This window comes from Schistocerca gregaria, chromosome 7 (genome assembly GCF_023897955.1).
Source record: "Schistocerca gregaria isolate iqSchGreg1 chromosome 7, iqSchGreg1.2, whole genome shotgun sequence".
NCBI lineage: Eukaryota > Metazoa > Arthropoda > Insecta > Orthoptera > Acrididae > Schistocerca > Schistocerca gregaria.
In genome coordinates this window covers 314,116,701-314,141,114 of record NC_064926.1, presented here as the reverse complement: position 1 = coordinate 314,141,114, position 24,414 = coordinate 314,116,701, and the positions used below count along the sequence as shown (strand labels likewise).

Here is a 24,414-nt window from a genome sequence, read left to right as displayed (position 1 = left end):
AAGTTTTAGTCCGTTTTATTCTTTACTACTGAGATACTCTTGCAGCCGAGTGAACTTAAGAAAATCCCTGACAGTTGGCAGCCCTTTTCACAGCTTTAATTCCGAAGCGCATACAGCTGTAAGGGAAAACAATAGCCGTTTATAGATCTATGAAGAGGCGTTGCCATAGAGACTTTTACAAAAAAAAATTGGTATTATACTTGTACATTTGCACATTATGCATATTTCTTTGTACGACTGTTCTATAATTTCGAAGATGTTTTCACGAATAAATGCTAATGAAATTTTTTTGATATTGCACTGCAAACCCAGTTAATAGTTCGTTTCTGTTTCTGATAGAAAATTGGCAAAATGAATACCCGTGCCACGCCGGGTTTGTCAGCTAAGTATTGTAGGAGGAACAGTAATACTTTAATAGCTGTAGGTAACACCGACTCCATATAACAACTGTCCAATTTTGGTTGGATACGGAGATATAGTTGGTTACATACATAAGTTTTCATTACGTATGTTTTCACTGCAGTTGGTATGGGTTTATTTGTAGATTGTTGTTTTTGTTTCGAAGTGCTGAATTTTGGAACTAAGAATGTGATTTGTTGGCCAGTTCTACTGTATCTCTTAAGAATTCCGCACATATTTAAAACTGCTGAGGGTGCCGATATGGTATTTGTGAACGAGTTCTGTAATTGAAAATACGTTACTGTAATAGAGAATACGATACATGATTTCGTAACCGGAGAGTAACCAGATTCGTAAGCGTGGCTTAGTGTTTCCATTAAACTATCTAACTGACATATTATGTCTGAAAGTGCACATGAACTAAATTTGGAGAAATTAGAAGGCATTATTTAGTTGGTAGAAGGTCGTTTTTCAACTAAAACATGGAGAATTCCTACTCGTACAGACGTTTTACGTACAACGATATGACAAACGTTACGTATGCATGGTGTCTGTCCTGAATTGGTAAATATGATATAAATATGTAGACAAACAATTATTAGAATTTAAGAAAATATGGGTGATTTCTTCAAGAGAAAGAGCTTCACAAACTAAACAAGTCAATAACGCACAGGTCCATCTCTGACCCTTATGCAAGCCGTTACTTGGCTTGACACTGATTGGTAGAGCTGATGGATGTCGTCCTGAGGAATATTGTGCCAAAGTCTGTCCAACTGGCACGTTTGATCGTCAAATCCCCGAACTGGTTGGTGTGCCCTGTCCATAACGCTCCAACCGTTCTCAACTGGGGAGTGCTCAGGTGACTTTGCTGACCAAGGTAGGGTTTAGCAAACACCGAAACAAGTAGTAGAAACTCTCGCCATGCGCGGGTATTATCTTGCCCAGGATGGCTTGGGATGAATGACAGCAAAACGTGGAGTAGAATGTCGTCGACCTTTTGCTGTGTGGTAAGGGTACTCCAGATGACAACCAATGGTGTCGTTCTGTGAAAGAAAATGGTTCCTTAGACCATTACTCCTGGTGGTCAGACTGTGGGGCGGGCGAAAGTCGGGTTGGTGTCACACCACTGTCCTGGCCGGCTCCAGACCACACTTCGCTGGTCATAGGGACTCAATTCGAAGTTGGACTCAGTGCTGAAGATAACTCTACTACAGTAAATGAAAATCCCGGACAAAGACGTGTCTGAAGTTGCCCCAACAGTGTGGGTTACGAGCCTGACTGTTCTGCTGTCCTTGCTTGTTAATTTGTATTCTCGACCGAATAATGTCATTTCGTTTACTCCCATAGCGCGACTATTACAGTTCTTTGCGACTGTGTATTTATTGAGTTCAATTCAGCCTGCGTCGATGTAATATTTTTCCCGTCCTCCTTTCATTTTTTTAAATAGTACTGGGCGTTTTTCATAATAGTTGGAAGTAACTACGTTGTTCAATGCCATACGACACACAAAACAACTCGCTGTTCAGTCGGCTCAGTACTCTGGTTGTGGGTCTCGGTGTTACGTTACAGAGTAGTCCGGTGGAGTGCCAGAGTCGAAGAAAGTGGTGCCTCTTTTGCCAGACGTGCAAAGATGAACAGAAGAACTATAGAAAGGAAAAAAGAGCTATGACCATTAATGTGCTTTGTTGTCTTGAGGGCAAATGATAGTTACCGATCTGTTATTCACGAGGGTTGAATGAAAAGTAATGCCTCCACCTTCGTCAATTGGGTTTGGATTGGAAAATTATAATAAATCAAACGCAGAAATAATCCTTAGAATGTGATCTATAATTACCAATATTCACTTTCCCACATAATCACCAGCCACATGGATACATTTCTCCCATCGATGAACAAGCCGTCACGGAAGAAGTCGACACTCTGTTTCCGCAACCACAATCTCACCGCTCTCTTCATCAGAAGCATAACGATCTCCCCGCAGATCGTCTTTCTTTATCGGGAACAGACGCAAGTCGGGACGGTGCTAAATCTGGACTTTATGCAGGATGCCATACGGTGGTGAGATTTCATTTCAGGAGTCAGCATCCGGGGTATCCATCGTGCACAGATCTTCCAATAGCCAACTAAAGGAATAAAGTGACACACACGTTCTTCTGAAGTGCCGATTACGCTTGCAATTTCTCTCTGAGTGATACGACGATCGTCCTGAATCAATCTGTCAACATTTTGCTTGTGAAACTCGGTGGCTGCCCGTCTCGATGGGCAGTACTCACATCAACACAATCACCATAAACTGCTTTCATTCTCTGGTGAATCTCTTTTGGGGTGACACCTTCTGCTATCAAGAATTAAATGACTGCAAGTTGCTTAAGTCGCATTGACCCATCGTCAGCGCACGGTTCCATACTTAACACTGTAACAACACAACCGTTCAATGATAAGGCTTCCCGCCAAGTGGAGCTGTAGAGAAGAGGATACGGAGCAAGCCAGTACCTGCCACATACCAACGCTGCCAACTGTTGAAAAGTTACGAAGGTAAAGGCATTTCATTTCAGTCAACGCTCGTACTACTTGCTTTAAATATTAACATTACTGGTTATTGGATAAAGAGTTCCCCGTATCTCAGTTTTCGTGGGAGTATATAACCGCATTATTAAAATCTCTGTATTTTAAAGATGTAGTAGATAGTGCACCAGGCGAGCGGTCTACCCGACGGGAGGCCCTCGTCACACGCCATTATTATTATCAATTCAAGTTGATCTCGAAATGGTAGCCTGACAAAAATTGGCAATGAGATACCGCTGTGATCATGATTTGTTGAAGCTTAGAACAGCCCAACTGTCCACTGTGATGAATGATGCTACTGAAGTATGATTAAATACTGAAAATAAAATATGAATAGCAATTTAATGATGAATTCTTCAGTTCAAAATTGGCAGCAGTTTGCGGCGTAACGGTCTTGGTAACGTTCCTTTGCTTCATTGTCTGGTCCAGGCGACGTGCGACTTAACTACGTCAAGAAAAGCTGCAGGAAAATTGACTACATCGAATGGGTCACTACTAACTGACCAGGATGAGCTCATAGAAAATTAACCGTGTTGTATTTTTACGCCGAAAAGTCACAAATACAACCACCAAGTCCATGTCATATATTATGAAAATGCTTCTAATACATACGTCTTGGTACAACTGTTAATGTTCGTCGAACGTTTCTTTAATATTCAGATCAGCCGCATTATGAACTCTCATTAATAGCCAGCATCAATACCAAATCAATTATCGAACTATTGAAAACTCTAAATAAAGTCAGCATGTTTACAGTGGAAAATGTTCACACTGTGTTCAGTGATAAGTTTTACTCATCATAATATTACGTAGTTCGCATAAGGTTAGCCTCTATTGCACTCGTTCCACTATGCTGTTTTCAGCGTTGGGGCGCCTGCGTCCTCTGCGTCTAGTACTAGCATGTGGCGAGTAATTTTTGGAACCAGAACGTTGAGTAAAATACTATGGACCATGGGCTATATACAGGGTGGTCCATTGATCGTGACCGGGCCAAATATCTCACGAAATAAGCGTCAAACGAAAAAACTACAAAGAAAGGAACTTTTCTAGCTTGAAAGGGAAAACCAGATGGCGCTATGGTTGCTGCTATAGTTCACATTTTTTTATTACACGTTCGTGTAAAAAAATCAATGTTTTAGTTGGACCACTTTTTTCGCGTTGTGATAGATGGTGCTGTAGTAGGCACAAACATATGGCTCACAATTTTAGACGAACAGTTGGTAACAGGTAGGTTTTGTAAATTAAAATACAGAACGTAGGTACGTTTGAACATTTTATTTCTGTTGTTTCATTGTGATACATGTACCTTTGTGAACTTATCGTTTCTGAGAACGCATGCTGTTACAGCGTGATTACCTAAAAAAAACCACATTAATGCAATAAATAAATGTTCAAAATGATGTCCGTCAACCTCAATGCATTTGGCAATACGTGGAACGAGATGCCTCTCAACAGCGAGTAGTTCGCCTTCCGTAATGTTCGCACATGCATTGACAATGTTCTGACGCGTGTTGTCAGGCGTTGTCGGTGGATCACGATTGCAAATATCCTTCAACTTTCCCCACAGAAAGAAACCTGGGGACATCAGAACCGGTGAAGTAGCGGGCCATGGTATGGTGCTTCGACGACCATTCCACCTGTCATGAAATATGCTATTCAATACCGCTTCAACCGCATGCGAGCTATGTGCCGGACATCCATGAAGTTGGAAGTACATCGCCATTCTGTCATGCAGTCAAACATCTTGTAGTAACATCGGTAGAACATTACGTAGGAAATCAGCATACATTGCACCATTTAGATTGCCATCGATAAAGTGGGGGCCAATTATCGTTCCTCCCATAATGCCGCACTATACATTAAGCCGCCAAGGTCGCTGATATTCCACTTGTCGCAGCCATCGTGGACTTTCCGCTGCCCAATAGTGCATGTTATGCCGGTTAACGTTACCGATGTTGGTTAATGACGCTTCGTCGCTAAGTAGAACGCGTGCAAAAAGTCTGTCATTGTCCCGTAATTTCTCTTGTGCCCAGTGGCAGAAATGTACACGACGTTCAAAGTCGTCTCCATGCAATTCCTGGTGCATAGAAATATGGTACGGTGCAGGGGATGTTGATGCAGCACTCTCAACACCGACGTTTTTGAGATTTCTGACTCTCGAGCAATTTGTTTGCTACTGTTGTGCGGATTAGCCGTGACAGCAGCTAAAACACCTACTTGGCCATCATTATTTGTTGCAGGTCGTGGTTGACGATTCGCATATGGCTGAACACTTCCTGTTTCCTTAAATAACATAACTATGCGGCGAACGATCCGGACACTTGGATGATGTAGTCGAGGATACCGAGAAGCATACATAGCACACTCCTGTTGGGCATTTTGATCACAATAGCCTTAATCAACACGATATCAACCTTTTCCGCAATTGGTAAACGGTCCATTTTAACACGGGAAATGTATCACGAAGCAAATACCGTCCGCACTGGCGGAATGTTACGTGATACAACTTACTTATACTTTTGTGACTATTACAGCGCCATCTGTCAATAAGCGAAAAAACTGGTCCAAATAAAACATTCATATTTCTTCACGTACTACACGAATATCTAATAAAAATGGGGGTTCCTATTTTTAAAAAAACGCGGTTGTTATCCATTTAACCTATAGCAGTGCCATGTATCGGGCCAACCATTGCGCCATCTCGTTTCCACCTTCAAGCTAGACGAGTTTCGTTATTTGTAATTTTTTCGTTTGATGCTTATTTCGTTAGATATTTGGCCCGGTCATGATCAATGGACCACCCTGTATATTGTAATCCGCGAGCCATCATGTGGAGCAGCGTCTGGTACTGCCCGCACAGTGCGTCTCTTTCACGAATATCAAATCAAATCGTCTTCCGCGTTCCGGGAGTATCTTAAGTGAGTAATTATAGAGCATGCCTTGAAGTATTATTATACTCCTCAATAATTCTGCTGCTTTGTACTTTGCGGTTTTTGGTAGGGGAGGATGTGAGGGGTACCTGACCTAGTAAACTTCATAGAATCTGAACAGATGATTGGTATGTCATTGTAAAAGCTACCTTCACATAGAATGTTAAACATTTGTGTACAGTAGTTCAAGTTCTTCAGTGACATGAGAATAAATGTATTGCGGCACTGATTCGTAATACCTTTGATGTAGTTCTCATCTTAACAATAAACCTACAAAATTAATTTACTTTGAAAATCCTAGTTTCAGTGATTCTAAAAATTGATCAGCTTAAAATTTTCTGTTGGTGAATGTGTTCTAATATGGATTAAAACAAAAGACAATTTCTGACTTTTCAGACTTTCAATTTGTAAAAAGCATGTTTTCACCACAAACGACATGGCAGGAAAAAAGACAATTTTCAGTTTAGCATACAAAAACCTTGAATAAAATCTATATGTTTGTGTGTTTTCTTACAATTATCTGAGATCAGGAGACATACCCTCCCTCTATCATAGCTAGGTTTCAGCTCCTCAAGAATTTGTCTGCTTAGTTTATAGAACGCCTGAAGCACGCTTTTCTGCTTGGTTGAAACAAAGTATGGTCGGAGATAACGGTCATGCGAGCGTAGGGGGTGCTTATTTTGTGTGGATGTGTGTGTGTTTTCTTTTTTGATGAATACTTTGACTGACATCTCAATGTGTAACAGTTTTTTAATTGTGTCTGTCTGCAGCTGAAGGAGTCATTTCTACGTTGAGTAGCAAGCTAACCTTTTCATAATATTTCTGATATTCGAACCTGGACTTTCCTTTGTTTGAAATTTGGATCATATGTAGTATGTATTGCTTCAGTATACGACAGAAAGTAACTGAAACAAATATGCAGTGAAAATAACACGAGAGACACATTCATTCAAAGGTAATAATTACTCTGAGGTCTCCGCGATTCATGATGAACATCACTAAATGCGGAATATGGTTCTTAAAGGGGTGTTTGTGCTCTACAGACTGCAATGTGCTCCGATGCTGGCCACAAGGTTGATAAAGAATTCTTTTGTAAGGCGTTACTTTCCTCCACCAGCGCAATTGACAGATTCTGGGCGGTCGTTGTGCATGTTGACATATTGCAGTTCATGTCCCTAATGTATCCCTCACATACTTGATGGGATTTATGTCGGGGAAGCGGGCAGGGCACTCCATTCACTGAACATCATCTCGCTCCAAGAGCTCCTCTTCCTGTACTGTTAGATGTACTCTCGCATTGTCATCCACAAAACTTGGCCAGGTGCGATCAGAGCTAGTTGTCTGAGGATTTCGCACAAACTTAAATATGTATATATATAGACAGTTCATAGCTCTCGTAAGTCTGAATCTAGACGTTTTTGACCTGTTGTTGACATTGTTACTACCACGATATCAGCCCCGGGAAACCCAAGACTTCGAAGTTTGCTTTAATTTTAAGTTTGAAATCAGATAATACCTGACATAGGAGAATTTTTTTTCGTGTGATACAATTAAAAATTGACAACTGTCCGAATTCTTCCTTCCTTGTACTGTGAAACCTTGCTTGTTGCCAAATTTCATGACTCTACTTTAACGGGAATTACCTATAGGTTCTGGAGCGCAAATTTACGAGAATCAAAGTATGTGACATAATATGCCGTATCTTTTGATTACACTGGTTTAGAAGCTTACACCGCCAAGAGACTATAAACCTTAGTACATGACAAAAAGTTTGACTTGAGGTGTCTACCCGTTCCTGAGAAATCTTAACAGACGGACAGAAAGACAGGCAATTGAATAAAAAATGACAATTTTTTACGTGTTATGCAAGGATAAATTCACAATTTCAGATTTCTACTTTACTTTTACTGTGAAACCTTGCTGCATCCTAATGTTCATGACTCTAAGCCAATGGGAAGCACCCTCACATGAAATCCCCGCCAGTGCACCTCTGTTTTATACCTTATCTACGTAGTACGACCGCCATATATATACAGGCTGTTACAAAAAGGTACGGCCAAACTTTCAGGAAACATTCCACACACACAAATAAAGAAAAGATCTTATGTGGACATGTGTCCGGAAAAGCTTAATTTCCGTGTTAGAGCGCATTTTAGTTTCGTCAGTATGTACTGTACTTCCTCGATTCACCGCCAGTTGGCCCAATTGAAGGAAGGTAATATTGACTTCGGTGCTTGTGTTGAAATGCGACTCGTTGCTCTACAGTACTATCATCAAACACATCAGTATGTAGCATCAACAGGTTAACGTTCATCACGAACGTGGTTTTGCAGTCAGTGCAATGGTTACAAATTCGGAGTTGGTAGATGCCCATTTGATGTATGGATTAGCGCGGGGCGATAGCCGTGGCGCGGTACTTTTGTATCGAGACAGATTTCCAGAACGAAGGTGTCCCGACAGGAAGACGTTCGAAGCAATTGATCGGCGTCTTAGGGAGCACGGAACATTCCAGCCTATGAGTCGTGACTGGGGAAGACCTAGAACGAGGAGGACACCTGCAATGAGCGAGGCAATTCTTCGTGCAGTTGACGAAGACTCTAATGTCAGCGTCAGAGAAGTTGCTGCTGCACAAGGTAACGTTGACTACGTCACTGTATGGAGAGTGCTACGGGAGAACCAGTTGTTTCCGTACCATGTACAGAATGTGCAGGCACTATCAGCAAGCTGATTGGCCTCCACGGGTACACTTCTGCGAATGGTTCATCCAACAATGTACCAATCCTCATTTCAGTGCAAATGTTCTCTTCACGGATGAGGCTTCATTCCAACGTAATCAAATTGTAAATTTTCACAATCAGTATGTGTGGGCTGACGAGAATCCGCACGCAATTGTGCAATCACGTCATCGACACAGATTTTCTGTGAACGTTTGGGCCGGCATTGTTGGTGATGTCTCGATTGGGCTCCATGTTCTTCACCCTACGCTCAATGGAGCACGTTATCATTATTTCATACGAGATACTGTACCTGTGCTGCTAGAACATGTGTCTTTACAAGTACGACACAAGATGTGGTTCATGCACGATGGAGGAGCTTCTGCACATTTCAGTCGAAGTGTTCGTATGCTTCTCAACAACAGATTCGGTGACCGATGGCTTGGTAGAAGCGGACCAATTCCATGGCCTCCACGTTTTCCTAACCTCAACCCTCTTGATTTTCTTTTACGGGGGCATTTGAAAGCTCTTGTCTACGAAAACCCGGTACCAAATGTCGAGACTCTTCGTGCTCGTATTGTGGACGGCTGTGATACAATACGCCATTCTCCAGGGCTGCATCAGCGCATCAGGGATTCCATGCGACGGAGGGTGGATGCATGTATCCTCGCTGACGGAGGACATTTTGAACATTTCCTGTAACAGTGTTTGAAGTCACGCTGATACGTTCTGTTGCTGTGTTTCCATTCCACGATTATTGTGATTTGAAGAGAGGTAATAAAATGAGCTCTAACATGGAAAGTAAGCGTTTCCGGACACAAGTGCACGTAACATATTTTCTTTCTTTGTGTGTGAGGAAGGTTTCCTGAAAGTTTGGCCGTACCTTTTTGTAACGCCCTGTATGTGCATATCGCTATTCCATGACTTTTTTTTTTCACCTGAGTGTATTTGTTCCTACGTGCCGGCAGTGTGGTTCACACTTGGAATCATCCAGAGATGATGTGCTAAGACGATGAGCCAACTGTGACGAGTAAAGAAGAGACTGACCTGCGCGTCCCTTTTCGCAGGCGTAGATGACCCAGGCGATGGACAGAGACCAGGCGAGCGGCCGCAGTGAGGCGAAGAATGCCGCCTCCAGCCTGTTGTAGGGCCTGACGTAGCTGAGGTGCAGCCCGTACACCGAGCACAGCGCCAGACCCGTCGACGCGGCCCAGCAGGCGCTTATCACAACCTGTGCGGCGTACACATCAGCTCATATGGTAATGGAAAGCAAACATCACAACTAAGCAAAAGCAAACATTTACACTTCTCCTAAGAAAGCGTATATCCAAGGGTCGCCGATTGTAGTAGTACTTCGTCGTAACGAAAGCCTCTTATACTAGTCAGCTAACGTCTGGTCCAGACACAGTATTCATAGAACACCAACTCATACAGGTCGTTATCTTCACGCGTTGAGTAGTCAGCCACGTACCAACGCACGAGGGCTTTGAGGACGTTGGCAAAGGAGGGCTTACTCCAACATGGACGCTGAAATTTTGACGCAACAGCTACAACACCTTAAGCTTGTGTTCAAGCGGGATAGCAGCACTGAGATACAGATCCGTCGTACATTGGAATTCAGGCTTTTGCCGGAGCCAGTAGAAGACGAGTGTAGAGGGTTGGGTTGGGTTATTTGTGGGAAGAGACCAAACAGCGAGGTAATCGGTCTCGCCGGATCAGGGAAGGACGGGGAAGGAAGTCGGCCGTGCCCTTTCAAAAGAACCATCCCGGAATTTGCCTTGAGCGATTTAGGGAAATCACGGAAAACCTAAATCAGGATGGCCGGCCGCGGGATTGAAGCGTCGTCCTCCCGAATGCGAGTCCAGTGTGCTAACCACTGCGCCGCCGTTCGCTAGGTGCGAATGTGTATCTTTAACTATCTTACCATATGCTGGAGGCGCTTCTCAAAAAGGTTGTGAGGATTTTAAAAAGATGTAATAGTAGAAATGTATTTGGTCCATCAGCCAATTTTAGGGCATCTACATCTGTACTCCGAAAACCACGTTACGGTGTGTGACCGAGGGTACTTTGTGTATTATTGTCACTTTCGTCTTTTTTTGTTCCTGTAGCGTATAATTCGCCGGAAGAACGATTGCTAATAAGCATCGAGTGGTCTCGAATCTTCTAATTTTGTCTTGGTCCTCTTTTTGCGAGATATGCCTAGGAGAAAGCAGTATGTTGGGTGTCTCTTCTAGAAACGTAGGCTCATGAAAATTATACAGTAGACAGCAACGACATGCAGAACGCCTCTCTTTCAGTGCCTACCACTGGAGTTCACTGAGCAGATAGGTGACGGCTTTGCGGTTACTAAATCAGTCTGTAATGAAGAGTGCTGTCGTTCTTCGGATCTTCTCTATTTCCTCTCGCACTCCTATATGGTACGGGTCCCGTATTGACAAGAAATGTTTAAGTACTGCACGAACTAGAGTTTTGTAAGCTACTTCTTTTGGTCGTGTACTAAATTTCCTCAGAATTCTTCCAATGAAATCCAGTCTTCCACCTGCCTTTCGTGCAACTGGTTTTATGTGATCGTTAGATTTTAAATCGCCCTATATGCATATTCCTACACATTTTATGGTAGTAACTGCTTCCAGTTATTGTTCTGCAATTTGGTAATCATACAATAAATGGTCTTCCTGTCTATGTATTTGCAATACGTTACGTTTGTTCATAATGGGACCTCTACCTGCACCATGCGACGGTACTCCGCTGGTCTTCCAGGATTTCGCTAGAATTTTGCGAAAATCCTCTTGAAACTACTGACGCTACCTACTAGGTTTTATATATTGGAACAATAACAGCTAATGGAAAACGACTTTCTCTGGTGCATTCAAGTTCTAAGGCCTCCGATTTTGTTTCTAATTAACTACTCACCCGAAATCGATGAAACTGGCGTTACTTCTCGACGTATTCGCCCTGCAGACGTACACATTTTTCACAACGCTGACGCCATGATTCCATGGCAGCCGCGAAGGCGTCTTTAGGAGTCTGTTTTGACCACTGGAAAATCGCTGAGGCAATAGCAGCACGGCTGGTGAATGTGCGGCCACGGAGAGTGTCTTTCGTTGTTGGAAAAAACCAAAAGTCACTAGGAGCCAGGTCAGGTGAGTAGGGAGCATGAGGAATCACTTCAAAGTTGTTATCACGAAGAAACTGTTGCGTAACGTTAGCTCGATGTGCGGGTGCGTTGTCTTGGTGAAACAGCATACGCGCAGCCCTTTCCGGACGTTTTTGTTGCAGTGCAGGAAGGAATTTGTTCTTCAAAACATTTTGTTAGGCTGCACCTGTTACCGTAGTGCCCTTTGGAACGCAATGGGTAAGGATTACGCCCTCGCTGTCCCAGAACGTGGACACCATCATTTTTTCAGCACTGGCGATAAATCGAAATTTTTTTGGTGGCGCTGAATCTGTGTGCTTCCATTGAGCTGACTGGCGCTTTGTTTCTGGATTGAAAAATGGCATCCACGTCTCATCCATTGTCACAATCGACGAAAAGAAAGTCCCATTCATGCTGTCGTTGTGCGTCAACATTGCCTGGCAACATGCCACACGGGCAGCCATGTGGTCGTCCGTCAGAAGTCGTGGCACCTACCTGGATGACACTTTTCGCATTTTCACGTCGACATGCAGGATTGTTTGCACAGAACCCACAGAAATGCCAACTCTGGAGGCGATCTGTTCAACAGCCATTCGGCGATCCCCCAAAACAATTCTCTCCACTTTCTCGATCATGTCGTCAGACCGGCTTGTGCGAGCCCGAGGTTGTTTCGGTTTGTTGACACACGATGTTCTGCCTTCATTAAATTGTCGCACCCAAAAAAATGGTTCAAATGGCTCTGAGCAGTATGGGACTCAACTGCTGAGGTCATAAGTCCCCTAGAACTTAGAACTACTTAAACCTAACCAACCTAAGGACATCACACACATCTATGCCCGAAGCAGGATTCGAACCTGCGACCATAGAGTTAACGCGGCTCCAGACTGTAGCGCCCAGAACCGTGTCGCACCCACGAACGCACTTTCGACACATCCATAACTCCATCACCACATGTCTCCTTCAACTGTCGATGAATTTCAATTGGTTTCACACCACGCAAATTCAGAAAACGAACGATTGCAGGCTGTTCAAGTAAGGAAAAAGTCGCCTTTTTAAGTAATTAAAACAGTTCTCATTCTCGCCGCTGGCGGTAAAATTCCATCCGCCGAACAGTGCTGCCATCTCTGGGACGTATTGACAATGAACGCGGCCTCATTTTAAAACAATGCGCATGTTTCTATCTCTTTCCAGTCCGGAGAAAAAAAATCGGAGGCCTTAGAACTTGAATGCACCTCGTATCTACTGCCTCCTGGGCCTCGCGGACGAACTGAGCAAGCTGAGTTATACACTATCGTTATTTTCGGAGCCCATGTTGTTTCCAACATAGGAGATTTTAGGTCTCCAGAAATGTCAAAATATACGATTATAATACATGTTTCAAAATTCTACTACACACCGACATCAGGGATATAGGCCTATAGTTTTGTGCAAACTTTTCCGCGACTCTTCTTGGAAATGCGAATGACGCGAGCTTTTTTTTTCAGCGATTAGGAACGCTCCGTTCCTCAAGAGACCTACTGTACACCCAGAATCGAAATGGTATTCCATCAGGTCGAGTGGACTTTCCTGTGTTGAGCCATTTCAGTTGTTTTTCTACCCCCTGGCCATTTATTTCGATATGTAGTTTGGTCATTAGTGTGACGATTTAAAGGAGGAAATAAAGTGTTATTTTCGTCTTTGAAATAGTTTTGGAAAAAGACGTTTAGTATTTCGGCCTTTTCTGTGTTGTCCTCCGTTTCAATGCCATTATGCTCATTGAGTGTATGGACAGATGCTTCGATCTGTTAACTGATTTAACATAAGAGCAGAGCTTCAAGAGTTTTCTGTCAAGTTTAGAGATTGTTTTACTTTCGTATTCTTTCAACGCTTCTTGCGTAACCCTTCTTACGCTAATTGGCTTTGTTAATGATTATATAGGACTGAGTGATTCCGTTATTTACAAAATAACTAGCCATTGCGGGGACACGTATATTGTCTAGACAATGCGCAACGTTCACGTCGTATGTGTTGAGCTCCGTTGTCAGATGTGCTAACTACAACCCTAAAATCTGCAGCGGTGGAGCAGTGTCTCACCGATGGAAAAATAATGATGTACAATGAGACACAGATGGTTGCTACTGTGTATCGCAGTTGGAATTATGGCCTAAAAGAATCAATTGAAATTAGACTGGAAGATAATATTATTTTAGTATAGACACAGACGTGGAAACGCCACGAAACTACACTGTTGACGCAGGTACTTCGTGGGTTGATGATGGTTCGATAACAGCCAGGGAATAGGATGAGAGGGGAACGAACTCACCATGCAGGTTGATTTACAGGATGCAGATGATCAGAACCCATGCAGAGACAAGCATGGGAAGAACTGAGCATGCAGATGGTGCAAATGGATAATGGTTCAGCACCCAACACAACACATGGAATGATACGCTAGGTGAAGCTCTTGGTGGTCGAACTTCGAATAAGCACTGGCCCTCCAGGCCTACTGCCATCTGCAGTTGAACACCTACACCAGTGGGTCATATGCATACTCCATGACAGGTTCCCTATCTGTCCCACTAGGCCACCCATTCCAGCTCGTCTGCCTCCATCATGATGTCTGCTGGCAGGGATACTAAAATACTATGTAGGGATGAAAGTGATTAGACTTGGGCAGCGACCTCTGGTGCATAAAGAGAGAGGCCCCTGGAGAACGCAACAGTGGATCAACCACAAAAGGAGGCAATGCTGGCACCCCTGGCTACGATGGAAGGTTGAAGGGGCACAGAGTCTGTGGCAACTAGCGGCGGAAACAATACCTCCATCAGTGAGGGGAGGGAGGCGATAGAGGAGGAGGGGCTGGATCAAAGGACTTATGCTCCACATCAGCAGGTGAAGTCGTGAACTTTACTGGGGGCCAGTGCTGCAGGTGACAGGAAGACAATAGGATTCATGTAGTGGTTGATAACAGGGTAGCATGCCTTGCAATTGGTAGCCATCACCTGGAACAATGTCATGACTCGACCTGCCACCTAGAAAACCAGTACATCGTGTTTATTATGTCCCAGCTGGGTGTGGACATAGCTGATTTGCATGGCGGCTTAGCTTCTCTATACTAACATCCACCACAAACGATTACCAAGGTAAGTGGCCCACCTTGAAACCTGGAAATCTGGCAGCCATCACTGCCACGAGCAAAGGAAGTACCCAAATGGCAACTCCAGGAGGAAAATGCAGCAGCCAACAGTCGTCCATGGCAAACGACTCAGGGCATAGCAAATTCACCGCATTTGTTACTGGCAACCGTGCAAACATTCCATTGGACTACACCACTTGACTGGTGTCACCCATTATGTAGCCAGAATGCTTAGTGCATCATCACAGTAGGTAGCAGACATGGGCATCTTCGTTTGGGACTTAAATGTATGCATGAATTGTTCCACCTCCAAATTAAATGCTAGGTGAAACGGAGTGGTAGTCAGAAGCTGGATACAATTTCAGACACAAAAGTTCTCAAATTCCCATGAAAATGGTCGATCATTGCCAGATACCAGGATCCTGAGAGCCCCTTCAATGTTGAAAGTAACTGACAAGGTGTGAACTGTGGAAGTTGATGATATGGAGGACAGCTTCATTATGTACACTACTATGCATCGATCACCAAAAACCACATGCTGCCCAAAAAAGGGGCAGCAAAACTTACATACACCCTTTCCCAAGAGTACTTCGTGACTAGCTAGTGTGGTGGTGCAGCCTGGTTCTGTGCACAAACCTACAAGGATGCACCCGATGTTCGATGTCACGATCGATCGCCAGCTAGTAGACGTGACATCGTGTCAATGCCCTCGTATGAGTCGTACGTAATCCAGTGCAACACATGCAACAACTGGAATATGTGAAGACGCAATGCCAGGCAACCAACACATGACCTCATTGGTCCGCTGTGGCCAACATGAGATCCACCTAGACACCAAGCAGCCGAAACTTTAGTAGAAACAACGTACGCAACATCTGATCCACGCCTCAAGATATGCTCTCCAGCCAGCAAACTGTACCGCTGAAACGATATTCTGGAAAAGCAAAAAATGGCTGGAGCTCCTTTAGGTCCTTGGGTGCCGATAAGTTGACAATGGCCTTCGTTGTCCGTCAGGACTTTACCAAGCACATGGGCCAACAAATGCACATTCGGGAAGAAAAAGAAAGCACTTCTCCAGTTTGCAATGAAGGTCATTCTCTAGGAGGCGTTGTAAAAGCATATGAAGGTTTCTTAAATGCTCCTCCAGAGTATGACCCATGGCGCAGGCAGTTGATGCAACAGGAAATGACCTGAATCAACTGCGTAAAATACCATTGGTAAATTCATCGCAAGTGATTGAACTGGTGCACCCACAGAAAGTGGGTGGCCAGAAAAATCTGAGAAATTATGTTCAGCGCCAACTGTAGGTAAGCATCGCGCAAGTCATTTCGGGGAACAACAACCTCGTCGACATCTCTGGGTGATGTGGAATGGAATACGAATCTGCGAGACATTTTGCTTTGGTTGTCTCTTTAAAATCGTCGCAAAAGGCGCACAGCGCCATCAGGCTTCTGGATCACCACCTATGTGATGGTCCACTGACTTGACAAATGTGGAGAAATGACGCCCTGATCTTGTCAACGCTGCAACTCAGCCTTTTTCTTGTCACGTGCGGTAAAGGGAATGGGGCTGGGATGACAAAACTCGGATACCGCCGATGGCTTTTTCCCTATGCGGTGCACCATCCATGAGAAAGACTATGTAACATCGCTTACCATCACGAAGTCTAACCAAATGAAATAGTTTTTCGCAGCAACGCTAAAATGCGAGTACTTACTGACGAAACACTAGAGAGGCTATTGGTCCACTACTGATGTTGAGAATTCGTTGAACCTTGTACTGAAACAGAAACTCAGCACTATAGTAATCAGTCTCGTGTTACTGTGCATTGAACATCATTGGGATAGCAAATAATGTTTCAACACTGGAAATAAAGCTCAATCACTATTGTCATGAAAATCTACTATTACTCTTACAATCTTCGTCAAAGCATATTTTGTACTTGTTTCAGCTGTGTCGGTGGTCTAAACTGAAGCTGTGGGCAAGAGGAGCGGAAACTTTCCCGGGGAAAATTGGAAATTTGTGGTAAGTTCCTATGGGACCAAACTGCTGAGGCTTACACACTACTTAATCTAACTTAAACTAAATTAAGCTAAGGATGAGGCACACACCCATGCCCGAGGGAGGACTAGAACCTCCCACGAGGGGAGCCGCGCGAACCGTGGCAAGACCCCCGAGACCGCGCAGCTACACCGCGCGGCAAACTTTCTCGCGATCGCCACCTTGCGTCAGCAGTTACTCACCGAGGAAGCGTTGCATTTGTTGTCTCTGGTGCTGAAGAGTACCCAGCCGACGGCCATGCCAGTGACGTACGGCACGATTCTCCAGTACGTCGGCTGGTAAATTACTGTTAAGTACCGCACGGACTCGTCGTCACTGCAACACATTGACACCAACACAATAACTACTGTTCTTAAGATTTATAACAGTGATCAACAGAGGTTTGGGTAAATAATACTTCTCACAGAAGGCTATGACTTTGTAGCTGAGTTGTCAAACTGACAAGTCAGATGCCAAGCACAAAAAGTTGTAAATCGTCAATTTGGCCGATAAAGGCTGAAGAAACGCAAATTCCACTATGCTTTCTTACGAAGTTCTACGTACACAATTGCCTGGTTCATTGGTATAAAAGGCGGCGAAGGGGGGGACACTGTTGCCTGTGTCAGCATGACACATCTCCTACCCACTCCACTAAATCCATCTCCTCTCTGTCTCCTCTCACCCCTCTATTTTCTCCTCTCCCTCTCTCTCCCTGTGTCTCCTCCTTCCGCTCCCACTATCTGTCTCCCCTCTCTATTTCCATCTTATCCTTCCCTATCTCAGGCCTTCTCTTTTCCCCCATTGTCTCTACGCCCCATCTCCTCCTTTTCTCTTCCTTTGTCCATTTCCCTCCCTGCACGTATTTCTCCTGCTCCCTCATACGTAACTATCTCTTCCTTCCCCCGTTCTCTCTCCACATTATCGCTCCCACCCCAATAGGAAATTGCTGGTTATTACTACCATAGTATTCCTTTCCAGGTAGTAGTTAAGACGTGTACCAAGTTCGGCTGAAATCGATCCAGGGGTTTACGAGTATCTTATCGATAGCTTTGCCCACATATGCACATGTCATATATATTTCACACATACTTAAAATGTTTCACACATATTTCTGCACATATTTCATTTGTATTTCTAGCGAATTTTTCCATGCAGATACATTGAGACACATCTCAGTGTTTATGACATCGATATCCTGAACTACGTGTTGTGCAATGAATAATATAACATTGCTGTGCGTTCAGTGCTATATGATTATGTCACGAATACAATTAGTAGAAAAGAAGTCATAAATTAAAACGTCATGCCTGATGTAGCAGCTGTACTGCCTCAAAAGCCAAGGTGTAGCACGCGCGAAGCTTCTTTTCTCTCATCTTTTGGTGGGGGTTGTCAGGGAGAAAACGTTTCGCGAAGGTTTGAAGTTAGGTATAAAACTTGAGTCAAATCACTATGTGCTCTCATTCTCAAATATTGGATGAGTAAAGTTTGGGCCGTAGAGCTTCGTGTGCAACACCCCCGCGCAGCACCTTTGATACATTGGTGGTTGTTACCTCCACAGCAGCGATTATTTCCAGACAGTAAGCAATATATATGTCAAGTTTGATTGAAATCGATGCAGTGGTTTAGACAGAAGCGTGGAACATACGTACATACAAACCCGAGCTAATAACGAGCAATACAACGGATACACTGATTAGTGAACAGACGGTTATCGTAGCGAGCCTAAATACTGTAACTCTCAAATCCCCTTAAAAAAACGAAAAACACACCTATTCAAAAACGCAGATAAAAATTCACTTCAAATTTTCCTGAGAGACAGATGTGCCATGAATTCAGAGAAGTAGTATCGACAGCAATTGAAAGATTTATGAAAAATAAATTAACAAACGACGGGGCTGATCCACCTTGGTACATAAAAATGGTCTGAACACTGTTTCAGAAAAAACTGAAAAAGAATGCCAAACTTAAACAAACGCAACATCTCCAATATTGGCGATTTTTTATAGAAACTTGAAATATATTTCGGACTTCAATGCGAAATCCTTATAATAGATCTCACAACGAAAATTCGTCTCTAAATCTGGAAGAACATCCAAAGCGACTCTGATCGCATTTAAAGAATGCAAGCGACCAGACACAATCCATACCTTCCCTGCGCGATAGCAATGGAAATACTATCGACGACAGCGCTGCTAAAGCATAGTAACTAATTCGTAATAAGTAACGGAAAGTCATCGAGTAAAACAGAAGTGATTTCTGGAGTTCCACAAGGGAGTGTTACAGGCCCTCTGCTGTTCTTTATCTATATAAATAGTTTAGGAGATAATATGAGCAGCCATGTTAGGTTGTTCGCAGATGATGCTGTCGTTTATCGTTTAGTTAAGTCATCACAAGATCAAAACCAATTGCAAAACGCTTTATGTGAGATACCTGTATGGTGTGAAAACTGTCAATTGACTCTAAATAATGGAAACTGTGAGGTCATCCACATGTGTGCTAAAAGAAATCTGTTAAACTTCGGTTACACGGTAATTGAATCAAACCTAAAGGTTGTAAATACAACTAAACACCTAGGAATACAGTTATGAACAACTTAAATGGGAAAGAACACATTGTAAATGTTGTGGGGAAGACGAACCAAGGACTGCGTGTTTTTGGCAGAACATTGAGAAGACGCAACAGGTCTACTAAAGGGCCTGCCTATACTATGCTTGTGCGTCTTCATTTGGATTACTGCTGCGCGGTTTCGGATCTTTACCAGATGGGATTAACGGAGTACATCTAGAAAGTTCAAAGAATAGCACCACATTTTCTACTGTCGAGAAATAGGGGGGAGAGTTTCACTGACATGATATAGAACTTGCGATGTTCATAATTCAAACATAGGGTTTTCGTTGCAGCGGAGACTTTTTACTAAATTTCTATCACCATACTTCTCTACCAATGACCAAAAATTTTGTTTACTGATAACGTACATAGGGAAACACGATCATCGCAATGAAATAAGGGAAATCAGATTTTGCACGGAAAGATGTAGATGTTCGTTTGTTCCGCGCGCTGTTCAAGATTGGAATAATGGAGAATTACTGTGAAGGTGGTTCAAATGGTTCAAATGGCTCTGAGCACTATGGGACTTAACTGCTGAGGTCATCAGTCCCATAGAACTCAGAACTACATAAACCTAACTAACCTATGGACATCACACACATCCATGCCCGAGGCAGGATTCGAACCTGCCACCGTAGCGGTCGCGCAGTTCCAGACTGTAGCGCCTAGAACCGTTCGATGAACCCTCTGTCAGGCACTTAAGTGTGATTTGCAGGGTATCCATATAGATGTAGATGCAGATGTAGATACACTGCGAAAAAAAAATTAGTACATCTTACTTAGAGGTTTTCAATTCACTCAAGATTTATTGTTGCAACAGTGCATATGGAGTACATGATATGATTACATTTACACATGAACAGCGCAAGCGGTTCTGAGGTAGCAGGCATCGACCCAAGCTGAAGAATCCATATCAATACGTGGTGTAGCCCTAACTGGCATCCAGTTGATCGTACAGATGGCGAATACTGTCCTGGGATACGTTATACCACGCCTGCTCGACCTGGCACGTAGTTCTGTACGAGTTGTTCATCGACGAGTCGAACGAGCCACTATTCGCCCCAGCACATCCCACACGTGTTCGATTGGAGACAAGTCCAGAGACATTGCTGGCCAGGAAATTGCTGCACGTCTTGTACAGTTCTGGAGTTCTTTGATTTTCAGGGGCAGTATGTGGACAAACATTGTCCTGTATCCAGTTGGAACAATACGTCACCTCCATGTTGCAAGAACTGCAAAATAACGGGTCTAACAACATTCTGCACGTACCGAGAGCAGGATGGCGTCCCCTCCAGAAATACCAATGGTGAACGAGAGTTGTAGCTTATTGCACTGCAGATCATAAGGCCTCAGGTGGGGCCATTGTGATCAACAAAATACGAAAAAATGAACACATCACAGCAAGATATTGCAATGTACATAGAACAAACACAAACGGAAAATCAGAACACTCACTAGCGAAAACAGAAGCAAATATCACGCTAATAAACCTCACAGATACAGAATAGTAGAGAACGAAACACAGCTATGAGAGACAGGTCTCAAACGCACATCAGTACAAAGACACACAACCACTACATAGACAATCTGATTGTAGAAACAGAAAGTATCTTGACAGAGAAAGAGAAACAAGATAATAGCACTGTAAATATTGGGCTAGCACGAGAGCTAGTGAAGAAAGAAATAAACGACATAATGATCATGTAAAAGTAAGAGGAAAGCAGATACCTTCAAACAGGAAACAACATCAGTAACAAATTATAAGAAAGCTACACTCTAACAAGATCAGATTGACAAGAGCTAATAAAGCGGACAGCACGGTACTGATCAATAAAGAACAATATACAGGGTGTTACAAAAAGGTACGGCCAAACTTCCAGGAAACATTCCTCACACACAAAGAAAGAAAATATTTTGTGTGGGCATGTGTCCGGAAACGCTTAATTTCCATGTTAGAGTTCATTTTATCACTTCTCTTCAAATCACATTAATCATGGAATGGAAACACACAGCAACAGAACGTACCAACGTGACGTCAACCACTTTGTTACAGGAAACGTTCAAAACTTACTCCGTTAGCGAGGACAGATGCATCCACCCTGATGCGCTGATGCAGCCCTGGAGAATGGCGTATTGTATCACAGCCATCCACAATACGAGCACGAAGTCTCTACATTTGGTACAGGGATTGCGTAGACAAGAACTTTCAAATGCCCCCATAAAGGAAAGTCAAGGGGGTTGAGGTGATTCGAGGAAGTACAGAACAGTACAGTACAGTACATACTGACGAAACTAAAATGAGCTCTTACATGGAAATTAAACGTTTCCGGACACATGTCCACATTACATTTTTTCTTTATTTGTGTGTTAGGAGTGTTTCCTGAAAGTTTGGCCGTACCTTTTTGTAACACCCAGTATATAAAAGAAACAAAAATTCCATCTCCTCTAACAATATCACAAAACTGATATCTAATCCACAACTCAGTTCCAGATGTATATACAAAACAACTTCAAAGATATCAGACACATACTCACAAACAACCAAATATAACATATTACACAGAAGAACACAAAAACACCAACGCTCAGAAGCCAACAAAATCATAATGCAACACACACGAAGTGAACAACAGCCGAACAACGAAAAACAGAGATGCAATCATAACACAAATAAAACACATAACCCGGCCGGAGTGGCAGAGCGGTTCTAGGCGCTACAGTCTACAAGCACGAGACCGCTACGGTCGCAGGTTCGAATCCTGCCTCGAGCATGGATGTATGTGATGTGATTAGGTTGGTTTGGTTTAAGTAGTTCTAAGTTCTAGGGGACTGATGACCTCAGACGTTACGGCCCATAATGCTCAGAGCCATTTGAACCATTTTTTGAAAACACATAAACATTCCACAAACAGTATAACTCATCTCTTTCGACATAGAGAACATGTACACCTCAATACCTAGGAAGGCACACTAATTGAAGAAAACTTTCTGACATACAACAAAGTGCCTGTAGACAGTACGGTAATGAAATAACCAATACCCTTAAAGAAATCACATCCAAAAGTTACTTCCAACTAGAAAAGGGATTTTACTTATAAAAATATGGCCTCCCAGTCATATTACCAATATAAGGAACATTAGTAAACATATTCATCAAAAATACAGAAAACACAATTGCCAATAAAGTAAGCACAAAGAAAGGATACAAAAATGGTTACTTGTACAGATATGTGGTTTACATAATCTGTGTAGTAGAGAATCAACAGAGAAAACAGATAAACTTTATACAGATGTAAGCAGTATACACAAAAATATTCAGTTCGCCTTGGAAAAAGAAATACAAAAGCTCTCTTTATTTCTTGGACATAATAATAAAGGGAGATAGCAATAAGCCAACAGCCAAAGACACAATTACACATGCTACATCCTACCACCGGTAAACTCAAAAATTAGCGTTTGTGTGACACAAGTTACACGGACTAAATAATATCCCACTCAGAAAAGAAATCTGTGAAAAACAACTACAAACAATACAACTCGCAGCCACAAGCAATGGCGATGATCTGTGTACAGAACAAGAATTCAACCAAACAATCAAAACGCAGCTAAAGGAGAATGAAAACAAGCAGAGGACACAAACACCACACAATCATACAGACACTAAAGCACACACCGAAACACAAACAGTAGCACACCTGATGTGACTAACAGAAAGAAATGGTACACCTTGATATACAAACACAGATCAACATACAGGATAGCAAATATACTAAAGAAACAAGGGTCATACATTGCTTACAGACTAAGAAACACACTCCAGTAACATTTACAAACACCGATAGATAAACCAGATAAATACCAAGGAGCGGGTGTATGGCATTTAGAATGGCAAGAATGTGAATCAGCATATCCGGCGATGACAAGCAGGAATCAACATGGACTCCGGAAACAGCTATCGTGTGAGACCCAACTCGCTTTATTTGTTCATGAGACCCAGAAATTATTAGATACAGGCTCCCAGGTAGATGCTATTTTCCTAGACTTCCGGAAGGCGTTCGATACAGTTCCGCACTGTCGCCTGAAAAACAAAGTAAGGGCCTACGGAATATCAGAACAGCTGTGTAGCTGCATTGAAGACTTTTTAGCACACAGAACACAGCACGTTGTTATCAATGGATAGACGTCTACAGACGTTAAAGTAACCTCTGGCGTGCCACAGGGGAGTGTTATGGGACCATTGCTTTTCACAATATATATAAATGACGTAGTAGATAGTGTCGGAAGTTCGATGCGGCTTTTCGCGGATGATGCTGTAGTATACAGAGAAGTTGCAGCATTAGAAAATTGTTGCGAAATGCAGGAAGATCTGCAGCGGATAGGCACTTGGTGTAGGGAGTGGCAACTGACCCTTAACATAGACAAATGTAATTATTGCGAATACATAGAAAGAAGGTTCCTTTATTGTATGATTATATGATAGCGGAACAAACACTGGTAGCAGTTACTTCTGTTAAATATCTGGGAGTATGCGTACGGAACGATTTGAAGTGGAATGATCATATAAAATTAATTGTTGGTAAGGCGGGTACCAGGTTGAGTTTCATTGGGAGAGTCCTTAGAAAATGTAGTCCATCAACAAAGGAGGTGGCTTACAAAACACTCATTCGACCTATACTTGAGTATTGCTCATCAGTGTGGGATCCGTACCAGATCGGGTTGAAGGAGGAGATAGAGAAGATCCCAAGAAGAGCGGAGCGTTTCGTCACAGGGTTATTTGGTAACCGTGATAGCGTTACGGAGATGTTTAGCAAAGTGGCAGACTCTGCAAGAGAGGCACTCTGCATCGCGGTGTAGCTTACTCGCCAGGTTTCGAGAGGGTATGTTTCTGGATGAGGTATCGAATATACT

General features: G+C 43.0%; 1 protein-coding gene across 1 annotated transcript in view; it reads right to left on the bottom strand.

The window, feature by feature from the left end:
- LOC126281967 (nose resistant to fluoxetine protein 6-like) overlaps positions 1–24,414 on the bottom strand; it is a 381,389-nt gene that overhangs the window by 29,073 nt on the left and 327,902 nt on the right. Inside the window, exons 10-11 of the mRNA XM_049981343.1 lie at positions 17,103–17,235; positions 9,656–9,839 (exon numbers count right to left, since the gene is read on the bottom strand). Of these exons, the coding sequence (XP_049837300.1) occupies positions 9,656–9,839; positions 17,103–17,235 (317 nt within the window). The remainder of the gene's footprint in view (positions 1–9,655; positions 9,840–17,102; positions 17,236–24,414) is intronic.